The sequence below is a fragment of the Falco naumanni genome, chromosome 6, assembly GCF_017639655.2.
Source record: "Falco naumanni isolate bFalNau1 chromosome 6, bFalNau1.pat, whole genome shotgun sequence".
NCBI classification, from domain to species: domain Eukaryota; kingdom Metazoa; phylum Chordata; class Aves; order Falconiformes; family Falconidae; genus Falco; species Falco naumanni.
Genome location: NC_054059.1, coordinates 30,870,073 through 30,887,223, shown reverse-complemented (window position 1 = coordinate 30,887,223; position 17,151 = coordinate 30,870,073). Strand labels below are relative to the sequence as shown.

Genomic DNA, 17,151 nt, shown 5'->3' with positions numbered 1-17,151 from the left:
AGATCCATAGTCTTTTTATCACGTGAGACAAACACTTAATGGGTGAGGACACAATAACTGGGCTATTGTTATAGCTCTTGAAATGAAATTTCATCTGTCAAGAACTTAGAAGTACAACTCTTAGCAATCCAGTCCTCTCAAAGCACTCACAGGTTTTTACAGAGCAGATTTGCACTCTGTATCCATTAGGTAAGATTTCTAAAAGCAGTCAGTGTTAGCCTAACCGTGGTGCAAATAATTCTGGTGAAAGTTCACCACCAAGTTCAATGGGGAGAGTCAAATCAATAATAAGTGCTTTTCAAAGTCCCACCATTTAGCTTTTGAAATAAACATACCAGTTCAAGGAAAGATAAGATGAGAAAAGTCAAGAAATAGCAATGCCAGTTGCCTCTTTACTTAGGAACAACTATACAATGATTGAGCATGTCTGAACAACAGAACACAGCCAATTTCAGTGTTATGCTTCCATAATATTACAGTGTGAGTGGAAAAACATTCAAATTATGAAAAAAAAAAAACAACAACTTTGTGGCACTATCCATTAAAATATGCCAAAGAGAAAGATGGATGGATACTTCACTGGAGCATTATTTTATTTATAAATACACAAGTCAGTAGCAGCATAGTTCATTCTAAAAGGGTACTTCATTATTGCAAAGTGTAGTGCTCCTTGATATTTTTCCTCCAGTAAGTAGCAATATGTCAAAACCCACATATTTAACTCACTTCTTTTGGTGTCAGAAGACCATGGCATACCCTAAAGAACAAATATTTGAATAGTGTTAAAATCCTGTTAGTGAAGTCCTAGGTATCTGTTGCACAGATAATACACATACTGAAATGACTGCCATTTATTACCAATACTAACAAAATAGTCAAGATTTCTTGTGCATATGTATAACATATACACACACAGTATGCATGTATGTACAAGTATATCTATTACTTATATATCAATATGCGTATAAATTTCTGCTTAAATATTTACAAACAATGACTGTATATTTCAGGCTCAGTTATTATATTGCTTTCAGCTGACTGAAAGGGCATATGGAAACAATAGGAACATATGGAAAAAAGATCTGTTTTAAGACCAGATTGTGATATGATTACTCATACTGAATAACATACAAGGAATATTCCTTCTGTGGCATAAAGTACTTTCTTGTGAAGAAGTGTAACAATGCAGCAGTTTGTATTTACTGACACTATTAGATCTTTGCCATTTATTTACCTGCAGAGTGATAGGGTCATGTCAGAAGTAAATCTGGGGTTTGATTGTTTCATATATCTGCAAATTCTACCCCATGATCATTTTCTTGAATCCGTGTTATTCTTTTATTTACACAAACTGGGAACATGCTCTTATCTCTACCATATAGGAATTACCAAAAAGGATTTTTGAGGTCTCCCATTTATAAGCATTATGCTGCTTAGCTTATGAGCTTAAAAATATGACTTTTCAAAATAGATTGTCAATGCCACTCTATATCCAAATAGTGTTTAAACTGTGAAAAATTATTTGCTACTTAAGGCTGATGAGACACTGCATATTTTACTCACCCTATATTGCCTAGGCAGTAGCATGGATCTCCAAAGTGTGAATGGTTTTATGTATGAGGAGTGCACAGTTACTCACCCTCATGCACCTTGGAGAAAGAATAAAATTTCATGCTTAGTTCTGAACATCTTCCTTAAACAGTCTGAAGTTAAACTGCAAACTCTCCCACCCTTTTCTGTTGTACCCACATTAGTTCCAAATTCCACCTGAGTTCCTGTCAAAATACCTGGAGATACTGGTTCTACAGCATTTCAGAAGCTCAAGCCCGTATACTGAACTCCAGTTTTCCATTTCTGCCCAACACATATACCCACACAACCACACAAGAGAAAGTCAAAGGGATGTTTGAAAAGCATTAACCCACTTTATCTAGGAAAATGCCAATTTGCATAGATGACTACTATATGTACAAGTAAGAATATGCAATTAAGGCCCTAATGGTAGACATCACACACATGAGCTTTCCATTGAATTCTATAGGAGGTTGATGATCAGGTCTTGGCTTGTCCTGCTCCTTGATTTTAACCCAAAGCAAATGCCCCACGAAGGGTATGGGTCTTCTTTTATTTTAAAAGATCCTGATCCTGCAAACACTTGAGGCAAGCAGTTTTACATACATGGATCATCTTCAGAATCAGAAATGCCCCAAAATAAAGATTAAAAAGACAAAAAAAAAAAAAAAAAAAAAAAAAAAAAGAGAGAGAGAGAAAAAGTGTCACCTCATAAAAGAATAATCTCAATATGAATGGCCTCTGCTAATGGAAGTTCTATGATTCCTCTAGACATATCTAGCTGCATGTTTGTGCTTCATGCAAAATATTTAAAATTAAGAAACGAAAAGTGCCTATTGCTAGCTATTACTAGCTGCCCAATTATAAATTCTGTAAGACAAATTCTAGTTTACTTCTCAAAGATAAATATGGTTAAAGTAACTTGATTTCAATGGCATAGTGGCATTTCAATATGCAAAAAATAGAACTTCACAGGGGATTTGTATTATTTAGACAAGATAATACTATCTTGCAAAAGAGGTAACAGAGAGCAACACAACCACTTTAAAAAAATACAGTACTGATAGTTTATATCTATACAGATTGTATCTATATAATCTGGAGTAAATCCACTGATATGCCAAGTGACAGAAGGTTCTTAGTTCATTGCCTTATTCCAGCCTAACATCTACCCTCTTTTTGATTTACAAGCAGTTCAGTAAAGTATCTGATCCCAGTGTTCATTAATTTTCTTTACAATAAAACTGTAAAAAATCTGACAGATGAAACTAACATTGTGTCTGAGGATCCACGAGCAAAGGGCAGTTTTACATGTCAAATTTGAACTCAAAGTACAGAGAAGTTAAATATTTCATAATAATAAAGTAAGTAAATAAATTCCAGACTTGCCATGGAAACACTGACACTCATGAACTAACAGCAGCACTTGATCACACTCTAGTCATACATTATTATCCTTTAGACCCTAATTCTGCAGTGAAACTGTCCTCAGCATAGTAGCCCAATCATACCTCCTTACATATTACTGGATTAATTCTTCGGGACTGGGACTTTCATCTTTCTCCTGCGTTATAAAGCAGAAAACACACTGTTTGCACAGCATAAGCAACAACACATACAAATTTTAGTCACAGCCAAGCATAATTATGGACAGAACACTGTTAAGCTACTCTAGTAGAAATCTTTCATAGAAAGTAACTAAATATTAAAACTAGCAGTAGCTATCCCAGCCCACTGCTTCCTCTGTAGCTGCAGACAGAGGGTTGGGAACCAAGTGGGCTGATGTACCTGATCCCACAAAACGCTGCACATCTCAAGTGAGATCCAGCATTCCTCCAGCTCCAGCAAACATTGGTTGGAGTTATAGATGTTCAACACATTGCATAAATAGACCTATAAACTCCAACCAATTTTTGCACATCACTTACCTGAATATGAAAGACACTAAAATGAAATGATGCAGGATAATGAAGACTGCGCACATTCCAGCGCAGACCAAGGGCCATTTCTTGTCACACCCTGAAGGCCGTATCTTGTTACACCCTGCTTTTAATCGGAAATCCACATATGGATCAATAGCATATTGCACTAAAAACTACGCTACAAGGGTAGGGTTTTTTCTTCCCCCCTCCCTCCCTTCTTTTTTTTTTTTTTTTTTTCATTTTATACAACCATAATGACTTGAGAGGGGAAAAAAATCCAAACAAATGAAAACAAAGTAACCTGGAAACATAAGATGGAGATGCAGACAAAATTTGACAGTAACAAAACCTGTTTTGCTACCCATCCTTACAGTCCTCTACCTGTATGTGCAGCCAGTAACCAGTAAACATTTTGGTCATAACAGTAAAACATTTCACAAAGGCTCTCCATGTTTCAAGAGAACATGAACTGAATTTTTAATAGAATGTTAGCCTCAAAGCAATTCAAAAGCTTGCATTTTGAAAAGACAAAGAAAATTGTGTCCAAGCAAAAAAGTCTATAAAACTGCTACCCAAATAGCTAACAGAAAGCTTGAAATGTGACACAAAAGGAAGATGCGCAAAGTAACCTAACATTGCAGCCCTATTACAAGTCAGTACTTCAACAGCAATGAATGAGAGATAAATATTTACCCTAGGTAGCTAGACTGAAGAATGTAAACAGATTCCACAGATATAATATAATTTGTCAATATCTTTACTGCTGGAAATGGAAATGTTAACTCAGGCAGGTCACTGATCCTGAAAGATGAGTATCATCAATTACATTTTTTACCTGTCAGTCATTCACATCAGTGCCTTTCCTGCAGCCGACTGCTCCCCTGCCTTCCATTTCTTGTTTCAAGGTACCAAACAACTTTTTATACCCACTTCTCACTTGGTCTTTTTCACTGTTACCCTATTGTCATCTCAAATTAATACCGCTTGTTTCAGAACTAGTCTGTTTTCTTCCCTTATTTTCACAGTATTGCCTGTTTCCACTGTCTCCCACCTCAGGTAGGTGGCCCTACTGGTCTCTGAAATGCCATCTTAAATCTTACTTCTTCTCAAGGTCCACAAATTTTAACCAGCTCCTAAACAATAAAATTTGATCCAAAGCTCACTGAAGTCAGTGACAGCCTCTCCATTAACTGCAATGGACTATGAATCAGGCCCAGATTGCTGTCAGTAACTCTGGACTGAAATCTAGTGAAAGAAAAAACCAAAAGAGTCTGTACAGGTATCTTTGTTATTAATAACAGACTGCTACTTGAACACAGTCATGGCAATAATATATCCTAGGTTAATACCATCTCTGATTATTTTCCAATACATTTCTCCAGATCTTATGCAAAGGACTAAGGCCTTAATTTTGTCATTACCTTTATCTGTACAAATTTGGAGCGATGCCAAAGACTTCTGACAGAACTTTAATAAACTAGCACAGATGAGTTCCTATAACTTCCTTTATATACCACAAAATACCGTTCTACATCTAGCTAGCTAAAACAAGGAAAATTGCCACATTTATGAACCAGGTTAGTAAATAATTACAAAAAACCCCACCCAGCAGTATTAAAGTGGCTGAGTGATGGAGTATTTGGAAGTTTAAACCAGTCCATCTTTTAAATTCTCACTAGTGAGAACGTGTAATGCTGTTTGTGCAGGGATCCTCTCTTTAATCCTATAATGTTAATCTAAGAGCAGTTTGAAGAAAAAGCATTCCAGAAATCAAAAATAACGTGACTCTACTTCATTCTTCCTGTCTTCATAAACATTTTTTATTCCCCTTTCACATAATTCTCCCTGCCTCTTACAACCTCAGTTTGCTAATGCATATTTTTAATAAGGGGAAATTCAAATAAATTACTTTTGCATAGCCTTCCTTCTTCTACCACTTAAGTCTTAATTTTTTTTTGTAAGTGCCCCAGGTGTAAAGCCAGTGCCTTTCTACAATCCCACAGTGCTCCCACCAAGTGATAAATGGAAATTAGTTCTAACAGACAATTTGGGAGATCTAATGCAGTAAAATAATTAAGATACACAAATACTATGTAGGTAACTGTTCACATTACAGAGAAAGCTATCATCAGACAGCAACTATTGTCAATATAAAGCTAAAATATTACACATTAAAAGGTATGTTGTGATTTGAGACTATTTCAGCAGGAATTTAACAGTAATAATTCACATTTTTCACATCTTTACCCTATATTGTACTAATTAAAGTACTTTAAGGGAGTAGATAAAAAGTAACATTGCCTATTACCACATAACTTTGCCAAATGTATCAGCAAAACCAAAGTCAGTTAGATGACCTTCATTCAAGGGGTGAAGTTTTGGGGGTTTGTTTTATTTTTTTGGGGTCATTTTTATTTAAAGATATTTGTGCTGATACTTTTATTACAATGAAGTACACTCCACCCTCACAGCTTCAGCTATGGGAGGCAAGCACTTCCGTAGAAATGAAATTACTGTTGCAACAAGGTTGCTTGTGACATTGTTTAATACAAAAAGGAGCCAGGACACAGTACATTGATAGGGGTGGAGTGTATTGTATATACAGAAGAGGGGTATTACTTCTGTTCTGCCATCTGACATTGATGTGGGAAGAAGGGACAAAAAACAAATGCATTTTCTTTCCAGTACTGAAACATGCAAAGACAAAATGCTTATTACAAGTCGTATGCAGCTCAGAATAATAATTAAAAATAGACAGCTCTAGAAATGCCCCAATATACTTAATTTTTTAAATATATATTTAATACTCTGATCTTTCACTTCAAAACTTAGAATTAAGCAATGACTGAATAGAATCTGAAATACAAACAAAGCGTTGCTCACATCACATTAAAAGGCATCTTTTAAATGCAGCTGTGGATTTCTAAACTTAGACTGAACAGGATTTTTCATTGCTTGGAATTTGAAATGCAAGATGAGCTTGGCTACATTACATCTATTTTCAAGTGGAATTGTAACTATGCAATAAATTGCTGTTTCAAAGAAGCAACATGCAGAATTCAAACCTATTTGTTTCTTGCAAGTTCCTGTTGACCTGTGCATGAAGAGGTATTGAAGCAGTGGTGCAGTGAGAATCACTACAGCAATACAAATCCACAGCTCAAGCACGAGATACTAGAGGCTGGGTCTCTTGAGGAGCAACACTGAGTATACTGTTCTCCAAAATACACCACTTCCTTTAATCAATGGATTTAGTTTCAGGAAAACAGCTGCTTACCAACTTTTGTCCAAAAGAAAAAAGGCAGGGTGAGTGGGAGGAAGGAAGAGGTGGAAAGAGCTTATGCATTATGATGACATTTAGCAGAAAGCTGCAAACAGAAAGCAAAGACAAATATTTTAAATGTGATAGATTTCAACCAGAAATGGGAAAGCATTTTTCCCTGTTAGTATCTTTCCAGACTTGGCTGGGACAAAATTTGGGCTGCAGCTAAAGGCTGAAGCAACAATGTTGAGAAACAAAACAAAGAGGCATTTACCACCACCCCCACCACCCTCCCACACCCCTCTTTCCCCTCCCAGTTCACAAAGTATGATTGAAGCTTTTGGTTGGCTGCAAGGGAAATATTAGCTAGATCCACATCCATGGCCCCAGATGTTTAAAACTGATCATGGATTAAAGCCATGAAGTACATTTTTTTTAAAAAAAAAATTTCAATTTGAAATTTTATTGGCATGTTGCTAGAATGATCAACATCGATCCACAGGAGACTTTGCCCACATACTCTGAGAACAGCCTTCCTGCACCTCCCCCCTCTTTTCTTCCTCTCTCTCGCTCTTTCAACTTTAATGCTATTAAAAGCCAAACAAAATACTGGCTATGGGTGTAAAGGATGCTGGTTTTTTGGAATGTTGCCATGGATCCTGCTTCCAGTAGTGTCCCATGGAAAGCTGGTGCAGCCTCCTGTCTCTGTGGCAGACTGGTCTCCCCGGGCAGGGCAGAAGGAAGATAACCATTTACCCCTGCTACTGCCTATTCTTTCTCATCCACTATTGCCAGGTCTTTGATCACCCTCAGTTTGCCACTGGCATCGATTCTGCGCTTCTCACGTATTAGATCCTCCAGGCTGTGGAACCTCACCGTGTGCACCTTGTTCTCTGCCAAGTGGATCTTGAGATAGTATTGCTGCTGATGCTGGGTGCCGGCAGCAGCCTGCAGCTCCCCCCCGGCTTTAAACTCCCTTTTCCCGAAGCGGCACCAGGCGGCGAAGCTCTCGGAGTTCGTCCAGCAGATCTCGTCGCTTTTTAAGCCCAGGTGCCCGCAGGCGTTTTGCACCACCAGCTCAGCCACCAGCGGGCGAAAGCGGTACCAGCTATTCACCACCCGGCCCACGTTGCCCGCGGCCGCCTCGTACAAGCTGTCCTGGCGGATCTGCCCCTGGTGCAGGTGGATGATCTGCCCGCTGCCCACGTACACCGCCCAGTGCGGCGGTGGGTGCTCCGACGGCCCCAGGTAGAGCAGCTCCAGCAGGTCCCCGGGCTTGCAGAGGGCAGGCAGGGCTGACACCGAGTAGACGCTGAGGTCCCCAGCCTGGGGGCCGCTGCTGACCTTGGAGAAGATGCATTCCTGGCCGCGGAAAGCAGAGAACTGGGTCTCGTTCAGCACCAGCTGGTGGTGGAGGTGGTGGGTGGGCGTCTCCTGGCCAGGGCTGCCGGAGCCCTTCACGCTGTACTTGTCTGGCTGGCCTCGCTCGTCCAGGTCCTCCTCCTCATCCGAAAAGAAGTAAGCCACCCCGACGCGCAGCTCGTCTTTCTCAATCCCCGAGGGGTCCCCGGTCGGCAGCTCGCTGTAATTCAGGTGGGTGATGCGATCCAGTTGATTTCCCATCAATGACAGGGCGAGGCGAGGGCAGGAATCGCCGGATCTGAAGGAAGGGTGGGGTGGGCAGGGACAGAGAGAAGGAGAGTACAAACGTAGGGAAGGAAGGAAAGAAAGAACAAAAAATATCAAGGCACATACAAAAGATTTCTGCGATTCCGCCCTAAGCCCCCATCCCTCCCTCCCTCCCCCGCGTGCAAGGCAGAAACTCCCAGCGCGGATCCTTCCCCTGCCCTCGGGGTGCGGGGCGGGGCGGCGCCGAGCCGAGCCCCGTCTCCCCAGCGCTCGCCGGGCCGCGCCGCACGGGGCTGCCCCAACCCCACGGTTCCGGGGCGCCCGGCTGCCCCCTCCGCGGGAGAAGGCGGCTCCCTGCCGGCTCTGCGCACGGGGACGGAGTTGCTCCGGGAGCCTCCGCTCCGCGAGGGGCGAGGGCTCCCGGGGCGCGGGGAGGGTCTGGCCCGGAGGGTCCCGAGCCCTTCCCTCCGGTCAGCCGAGCGGAGCCGCGCTGGGCAGCGCTGCGTGCAGGAGGGCGGCCGGAGGAGCACACGGACTCGGAGCCGGCAGCCCCCCCTGCCCGCCCACCTCCGCAGCCCGGCCGGGACCCCGCCAGATGCAGGGCAAAGAGCAGGCGATGGGCACCCCCCCGCAAGGGGTCCCTCTCGCCCCGCTCCGTACCCGTGGTCGCCCAGCGCCAGAACCCCCCCAAACTCCTTTAAAGTCGTCCTGTCCCCATGGGCGCTGAAGAGAAGTGAGCTCCGTCCGCCCGCTGCGCGCCTCGCTCTTCCGCCCGCGCCGCCCCGCTCCGCTGTGGGCTGCCCGGCCCCTCCGGCGAGCCTAAGTACCGGCGGCGCCGCTCCCGAGCCCGCCCCGGCCCCGCTCATTGGCCGCGCCGCGCTGCGCCCGCCGGTGGCGGCGGCGGCGGCGGGGCTCCACGGCGTCACTGCCCGGCCGGGCCCCGCCGCCGCCTCCGCCGCGCAGGGCCCCGCCGCCTCCGGGCGCCCCCGGGGCTGCGGCGCGCCGGCCGTTCGGTGTGGGGAGGCGGGGCTTCCCCGGGGGAAGGGGGATTAACGAGCGTGCCCACCGGGGTATGCCGCTGCTGAGTGACCCCTCCACCGAAAAGAACGACAAAGGGGGAGGAGAGGGGAGTAATTTCCATCGAAGAAACGCGCTCCGGCTTCAATGGGAGGGTTGTGCGTGTCCGAGAGCTGCTCCATCCGCCCAGGCCGGGGGAGGGATGCCCCGCACCCAACTTCGCAACCGCAGGTTGTGCCCGTGCGGCCTGAGCTGACCCGCCGGGTTTCCCCGTGGCCAGAAGAGACCAGCATTCCCAGGGCCTGCTCCTCCCGCCTGCTGCTGGCCCGCCTGGGGGAGGCGTGAGCTGCCTTGAGGAGCTGCCTGTCTTGCCTGGATGGGACGTTGGAATGTTGGGTGGCTGCCGTCGGGCGAGGTGGCTGTGTGTGGCTTTCTACATCTGGTTGAAGCAGCGGCCATGGGTTGGCCTCAGCGGTGACTAGAAGATGTGCTATGACTTAAGTAAAAAGAGACGCTGCCTGACAGTAGCTATCAGTTCCTTCCTAAAATGTACAAAATTTAAAACCTACCAGCCATAGTAGTTAATACCAATATAGTACTTAATACTAATGTGCACGTTTACACCTAATTTTGCACATTATGGAAATGAAACTCAGAACTGATTAACTCATTTGACCACCATTTTTCTGTGAGGCAGTGTCAATTGATGGGATTTTATCCTGGTACTTCCAAGTTCCTAGTCTTGCGATCTAATCATGCGGACTTCTGAGAAGTGAGAATTCAAATATTTTAAGACATTTCATGAAAAAAAAATCTAATGACATTCTTTGGTACATATGTGAATCATATTAAAGTACCATTTTTATCTAGAAGTAAATTTACCGCTGTCTTCACAGTGGAAATAGTTTTGTCATCGAGACATACGTATTTCTGCTTTCAGTGTTTGTGGATAATATCTCGCTTCACTGCTGGCCTTTTTGCAGTCTTCAGGTTTAATTAACAGAAAGCAATAATGCCACTGCTTTATTCTCATGATAGAGGCACATACATCCTTAAATAAACACGGTGAATTTCAGTTTCTCAGGGTAGGAGTTGTATACCTAAGTTCATATGGGTCAAATACTGAGTTTCTTAGACAGACGTGTTTACTTTGAATGACCCGTTTCTTTTTCCGTTCAAACATTTATACAGCTGTCTTTCTAGAACAGCATTTTTTTGTTCTCATTATTTTTTTAACATATGTAAAGACATCACATCATAAATAGCAAAGAAAAAAGTCTGTGTTTAGTGATACGACATTCAAAGACTGACATCAGTTATTTTTCACTGTGGCAATTAGACTAATCTGTTGATGGTTACAGACTTCCCATGTCTCATAAACCCAGGGGCTACAGCCCGAGACTCACAGGAATTAAGCTGATTTGCAGCAGTTAAGGATGTAGCATTCAGGGTCTGTAGAACTAGAAAGTGAATTTGGAAAAAAAGGAATATAAAGAAGGATTCTATTCTAATATATGCATTTCAAAGTTTCACAGGGCTAAGCATAACAGATGGATGTTATGAATCTCTGGAATTGTGTAAATGCTTTTCTAATGATTGTCAGAAATTGTATGTTCTTTTATGGCATGACCTCCACAAACAGCAACTTTTTAAATTAAATTATGAAAACACTCTTAATAGGTTTAGAGTTAAGGCTGTAAAATAATGTATAAATATTCTGATTTTTTAGAAATAACTGTTAATGTGCTTCATTGTTAAAGCCAGTCCAAGTTGAAGGCCATTTTCTGTAGGCCTTCATCAACAATTTATGTTTCCTAAACACTTTACATTTTTTCCTGTTCAAAGTCTGCATCTTTTTAGGTTGCACTCACACAGTTCACACTTCCCACATTTGCCAATCATCAAGGCTACATGGAGTAATTTTTAGATAGTTCTAAACAAACAAAACATTATTTCATCTTTTCCATGCAAAGTAGCGGAGAACAGACCGCTTCATTAAACTGCAGGTATAGAAGGAAGGAGTCTGGGTCTAAGAAAGGCTCTGTGCTTCTAACTAGGTGGATTATCTCCTGCCAAATTGTCACCATTTTCTTTGTGTCTTCCATGCTTTTCCAAGTCTGCTCAATGAGGGAAGGTATTTCTGTCTCTTGCTAAAGCACTTACAATGCCTTACAATCTGTATCTCTCCACGACCTCTATTCAGCACACCTCCAACACCCATTTTCTCATTTCATCTCTCTTGGCTGCACGCTCTGTCTCATCAGTGCTTCATGCTCTACCTCCATCCCTCAAGAAGGACTTTGCTCCTCAGTTTCTCTTCAGTCCCAGTTTTAAATCATGAAGGGTCGAGAAGGTGCATTAAAAAAACCCATCAAACAAACCAAAAAACTCCCAAACTTCTAAGTGTACTTACATATAGCTGTGGTTAAAGGACACTACAGAAAAATGATAGAGATTATGTAAATCAACTGCTTGAAATAAACCTCTCAGTTTGAAGGCTTCTGTTGATGTTAGGGGATGTTACAGAAGCACTACACGGTGTCCACAGAACTGTATTGACATGGCCTACCAGAGATGCTTGTTTTGCCTGAGCTATTTTGATTAATACATTTATCATCTCCTGTAGATGTTTTACTTCTGGGAGCTCATGGGGGCTTATTTAGCAAGTCAGTGAGTGCAGGCTTGGCTACTCCCAGACCATGGCACTGGCAGTGCAAGTGTCACTGTTCACACTCCCATTGACCAGCTTCAGCCTCATTAACCAGGGTCATAACCTCTGCTTGCACCAGGACATGGGAATTTGCTGTGTTACTAACCCTAACAATCTTTTCCTCATTCTGAGCATAGGAAAGAAACCTGATAACATCATCTCTGGACCTGTCCTGGTATACTCTGAGGGAGTGAACTTACATTTTTCCATTGCTATTTTTTTCCTTTTGTGCCTTTTGCCATCCATGGCATTTTGTCACTGCTGCATTTATGTTTAATTTAATACAGTGAAAACTCTTAAAATATGCAACAAAATAGATACCCAGTAGGTTATTTTTCAAACCTTGTTTTTGAAATGTCCTTATAATCTTGCCTTGAGCTGAGCTTTGCAGCCTTGGACCCCTGTTGCTAAAAGGGGAGGTGAAACCTCTGTTGGTTTGAATGAGTGGAGAACATTTGTGCAGAAGAAGTTAGGAATGCATGTTTTGATAAACAACCAGAGATAAAAAAGTCATAATAAGGGTGGGAATTTTCCTATGTATTATAAAATTTCTCCAGATTGTAGAAATCTGTGTATGGCAATTCTGTTAATGATGAATCTCAGATGCCCAGAAACTCACATCTATTTCAGATTGCAACCTGATCTGCTCATAGGCACCTAGATGTAAAGGGTACCAGGAAGGATCTTCTTCACCTGAAATTCTCTCAGGCAGCATACTCCATGTGTACTTCTTCTGTGGCTATACCTTCATTACAGCCTCAGCGTACCTAAGGCTTCAGAGACATAGAAAGTTAGTCCTTTGAGAAACCTGTGATCTAGACCACAACTGGTGTAGATGGTAGAGTTGCTCAAGACTGGCAAACAGCTTTGCATACATATTGTGCACATAACAAGGCAAGGCCATAATGCCCAGATCTGGGATATTTTGGGTAAACATGTGCCTTGCTAGCCCTATAGCAGCAGGCACACTACATAACTAAGTACAGTTTCTATATTTTGCTGGTCTGGAAGAGTCCTGAGATTTTGATCCTTGAGCTTTGGACAGCTTCTGTCATTTTTATCCAGTGATGGTGAAATATAAAATGTTAAAACTCACTCAAGAAGATAATTGTGGCCACAGTTCTGCCCTTTACCTCTTTTCTGCTCTTCTGCTGGCTTCTAGTAGCTTCATGATTCTTGCATTCACAGGGTCACTTGTAAGTAAAATTGGCCAAGGGCTGTTCTCTGGCCTTCAGGTATGGTACAATGATAATTGTCCAGCTGAACTCTCTGAACTCCAAAACTGGGTGGCTGCATCCAAACTGCTTATTAGGAATTATTCCTAATCCCTTTTAATCCCTAACCCGTATGGAAGAATAGTGGCTGGCTGTGTTGGGTCTGGCTGAGTCCTGTAGCCACCCTCACAGTGGTGTGCTTGCTCTGGCAGCTAGAAAGGTGGGGATAACACACTGGTGTTCAGTTGTTGCTGAGCAGCGCTCTCACAGCATCAAGGCTGTCTCTCCAACCTTCCCCCCACCTCACCAGTAGGTAGGTGGGCAGATCTTGGGAGGGGACATAGCCAGGACAGCTGACCCAAAGTGACTAGTGAGATATTCTATACCATATGATGTCTGCTTAGATATAAAAGCTAAGAGAAAAGAGAAGGAAGGGGGGGCATTCATTATTTACAATGAATCTTCCAGAGCACCCACTATGCGTACTGAAGCCCTGCTTCCTGGGAGATAGCTAAACATGACCTGTAGATTGGAAGTAGAGAATAACATCTTTTGTTTTCCTTCACTTCTGTGCGCGTGACTTTTGGTGTTACTTCATTAAACTGCCTTTATCTTGATGTACAAGGTTGGGGTTTTTTTCCACCTTATTTTCTCCCCCCCTTCCTGTTCTGCTGAGGAGGGGAGTGATGGAGCAGCTTGGTGGGCACCTGGCATCTAGCCAAGGTCAACCCACCACACTGGCTTGTGCCAAAGCTTTTCAAAAGGCCATGTTACCAATTTATAATATGAATAATACTGTGCTGGTCCTTGGATGTGTGACCTGGCACTGTATAGCCAGCTGTTTAGACTTAACCTAGCTCCGGAAAGAAAGGTGAAGTATGACCAAGTGCATTTTTTGTCAGATAATGCTTGTAAAGACTCCATACTTAATTTCTGCTTCTTGATCAAGTAATACAAACAATTGTAGTAGAAAAGACTTTGAGGAGAGTTGGGAAGAAGCTACCTTCCTTTTAAACGCTTATCTTTGGAAGACTGTTACGTAGACAGGATCCCAAAGGGCAAGTCTTACCATGTTTTAGCTTCCAGGGAGCAGCAGGGCAGGGTGCCAGCTGGGGCAGTGTGGGGAGCTGGGGGTGCCTTGACCCTCCAGTGCAGCCCCCCAGGGCCCTGGCAAAGGGAGAAGTGCAGGGGTGGGAGGATGGGCCCAGCTGAGGCCCAGCCAGATCAGGGCAGCCATGCAAGGCCATCCCAGTGCAGGCAGCCTAGCCTAGGCATGGGCCAGAGCTTCAGCGTAGCTCCCAAGTCAGCTTTTCGTCATTAACTTTGCTTTTCTCCCAGACATCTTATCTGAGGTTCATCTTATCAGAGCTCATCTTGCACACAGGCAGAAACCCCGAGGAGGCGGGGGAAGAGCTTGTAGATCTGGCCGGTCCACTCAGGGCCCTGACAGTAGCATGATATTCATTCACTGGAGTATGAAAGAAAAATAGCTGAGGGACTAGATTTTCATTTAGATGTCTGTCTCTCCACACTAAATGGAAACTGAGTACATAGGCTTTTTTTTCTTTTCTTTTCGGGGGATGGTGGTGGTGAGAGTTAATCTTAAATTACCTACTGTGATATGCAAGAAGCCTTCCCCAGGATTACAACAATATGCTTTATGAACTTCTGAAGAACTGGGTATTGATAAGCATAAAGTTAGATCAATTAAGTGAATGTTATTTCTTGATCCTTGTATTTCCAGGATTATCTCATTCTCAATATTACTTGGGACATTTCAAAATGCTCTGACATGCCACCATTTTCATATAGAGACAGAAGAAACAAAACAACAACAACAAAATCCTGTAAGCAGACATGACCACAGTCAAATAAGGAAAATGTGCTTATTCATAGCAGAATATTTACACTTATGCAGGCTGTTGCTTAGTTCATGAACATAACGTAAACGTTCATACCAGCTACATGAATCTCATTTTCCTTTTTTCTGTCTTTTAGGAAATAAAACAAAAATATATTCTAACCTTGTGGTGAGCCTAACCAAGTGACTGTGGCCCCAGAATCTGTTTTTCAGTGGCTATGTGAAAGATTTCGGTAAAGTAAGCTTGTTCTTAAATTTGCTAATTCAATCATGCATTGGTTCAAGTAGGTTCTATAGAATTTTTATTCAGGGTTTCTGTGTGGGTTTTTCAGTAAAGATGCAGTTTCACACTATATTTAATCATGAATAAGAGGATTCCAATTGATAGTGAACTTTAACCCCAAATACCTACTCCTTCAACTTCTTGTATAGCTGATCTTGTGATCATGTAGTTACAGGGTGAGTTTAAATTTACAGCACTGCTGTAACAAGGTGTTGAATATGTGCCAGATGCAAAGCATCTTTTTTAAAGGTGTTGGCACTCCGTAACTGGTACTCTGACACCGAAACAGACACGAATATTGGTCCCTTCTGAATATATGATTTTGACATGGGTTTAATAAAGGTGGTTGCATTCTTCCTTCTGAAAAGGAGGATGATAATGGCAGCATAGTAGGAAAATTCCCATAGTCTCCTCTAGCTCTAGCTACAAATAAATCTAAATTAAAAAATTAGATCATTGCATTTGAACAGGGAAAAAAATATCTCCAGAAACAATGCAGCTTTGGAAAAAAACTGACAGAAAAAGAATTATATTTTTTTCTAATGTAGTCTTATTAAGTGGACTACCTGTCACATAGCAAATCAACTTTTTGATGTCTTTCTTCAACTAGCATTTTACAAGTGCAGGTAGTGCTTTCCTAATCAGTTTTGTAAATTGGAAACCTTTTTAGAAATATCTGTCCATAAGGAGTAAAGTAGTGGTTCTTCACAAAAATGACATTTTCAGTGTATGACTTTCCACTAATGATGTGTTAACTCTGTCCCTAAATGACCTAATGAGAAATACATAATAAATATGTATCTAAGAACATGTTGTTTACTTTACTATTATTGTCTTATTATTAGCAGTTTTCCAAGCTCCTGAAAGAGGAACAGCAAAATGGTTTCTCCAGTAAAAGACATGAAAGACATGAAGTTTTCTTGCATTCCCCCTTTCAAACGTGAAAGTTTGTCCACACGCATACTTTTTTTAATTGAAAAGCTGTTGGCAACATAAAATTTGCCTGCATGTATTATAAAAGGGTTATTTGCTTGGCCCTTTCCTTTTTCATATGTGCTTTGGCATCCTTTATTAAGTTATTGTTCTGTAACTGCATTCTATTATAATTCTGCTCATTTTTAATAAAATGTATGGTATTTCTGCTGCCCTGAAGGACTCCCATGAAAATTAAATGTTTAAATAAAATGAGCACCCAATGCTTCTATTAAGCTAGTTAATATTTTATTAAATATTTTTATCTCTGAGGCTTTCAATACTTCAACTCCAAAATGACTTTCTAAATATTGTAAGCAATAACAAATACCTCTTGACTGAATAGCAAAGAAGAAATTCAATCTGTGTGACAGTTACTATTCATAAACTGTTCGAGCTTCACTCTCATGGTTTATGATGTTAGCTGAACCCTTTTGACTGAGTTACAGAACTAGATTCAGTAGGGGAATCATACCTTGCTATACATAAATACCTTTTGAAGTTAGCCTCTATTTTTCTTTTTCAAACACAGATCCCTATCCTGGAGACCTATGTAATTCAAAATTCATATCAATTTTACTGCCAGGCCAGCATCATCCTGCCTATAATACAGAAGAGACTGTCACGAGATACATGCACGAAATTTCCTTTGTATCCAACAAGTACATTCAATACTATTTCCAGTAATAATTTCCAAACAACATTTTTC

At 42.0% G+C, this 17,151-nt stretch overlaps 1 protein-coding gene across 3 annotated transcripts; it reads right to left on the bottom strand.

Annotated features, from left to right (window-relative positions):
- Positions 1–372: 372 nt before the first annotated feature.
- Positions 373–9,264, bottom strand: LRATD1 (LRAT domain containing 1). 3 transcript variants are annotated; one of them, XM_040599160.1, is made up of 3 exons: positions 9,046–9,160; positions 1,564–8,416; positions 373–757 (listed from the first exon to the last, which is right to left on the bottom strand). In XM_040599160.1, exon 2 carries the CDS (start codon positions 8,377–8,379, stop codon positions 7,525–7,527), a length of 855 nt encoding a protein of 284 aa, XP_040455094.1. In that variant the 5' UTR covers positions 8,380–8,416; positions 9,046–9,160; the 3' UTR covers positions 373–757; positions 1,564–7,524. The 3 variants fall into 3 exon arrangements, with proteins under 3 accessions (XP_040455094.1, XP_040455093.1, XP_040455095.1); XM_040599159.1 differs by lacking the exon at positions 9,046–9,160 and adding an exon at positions 9,213–9,264 and having other exon boundaries at positions 373–8,416; XM_040599161.1 differs by having other exon boundaries at positions 373–8,416; positions 9,046–9,184.
- Positions 9,265–17,151: the final 7,887 nt, after the last annotated feature.

Coding starts and splice junctions, on each gene's coding strand:
- LRATD1 (XM_040599159.1), bottom strand. CDS start 8,379: ATGGGAAATCAACTGGATCGCATCACCCACCTGAATTACAGCGAGCTG.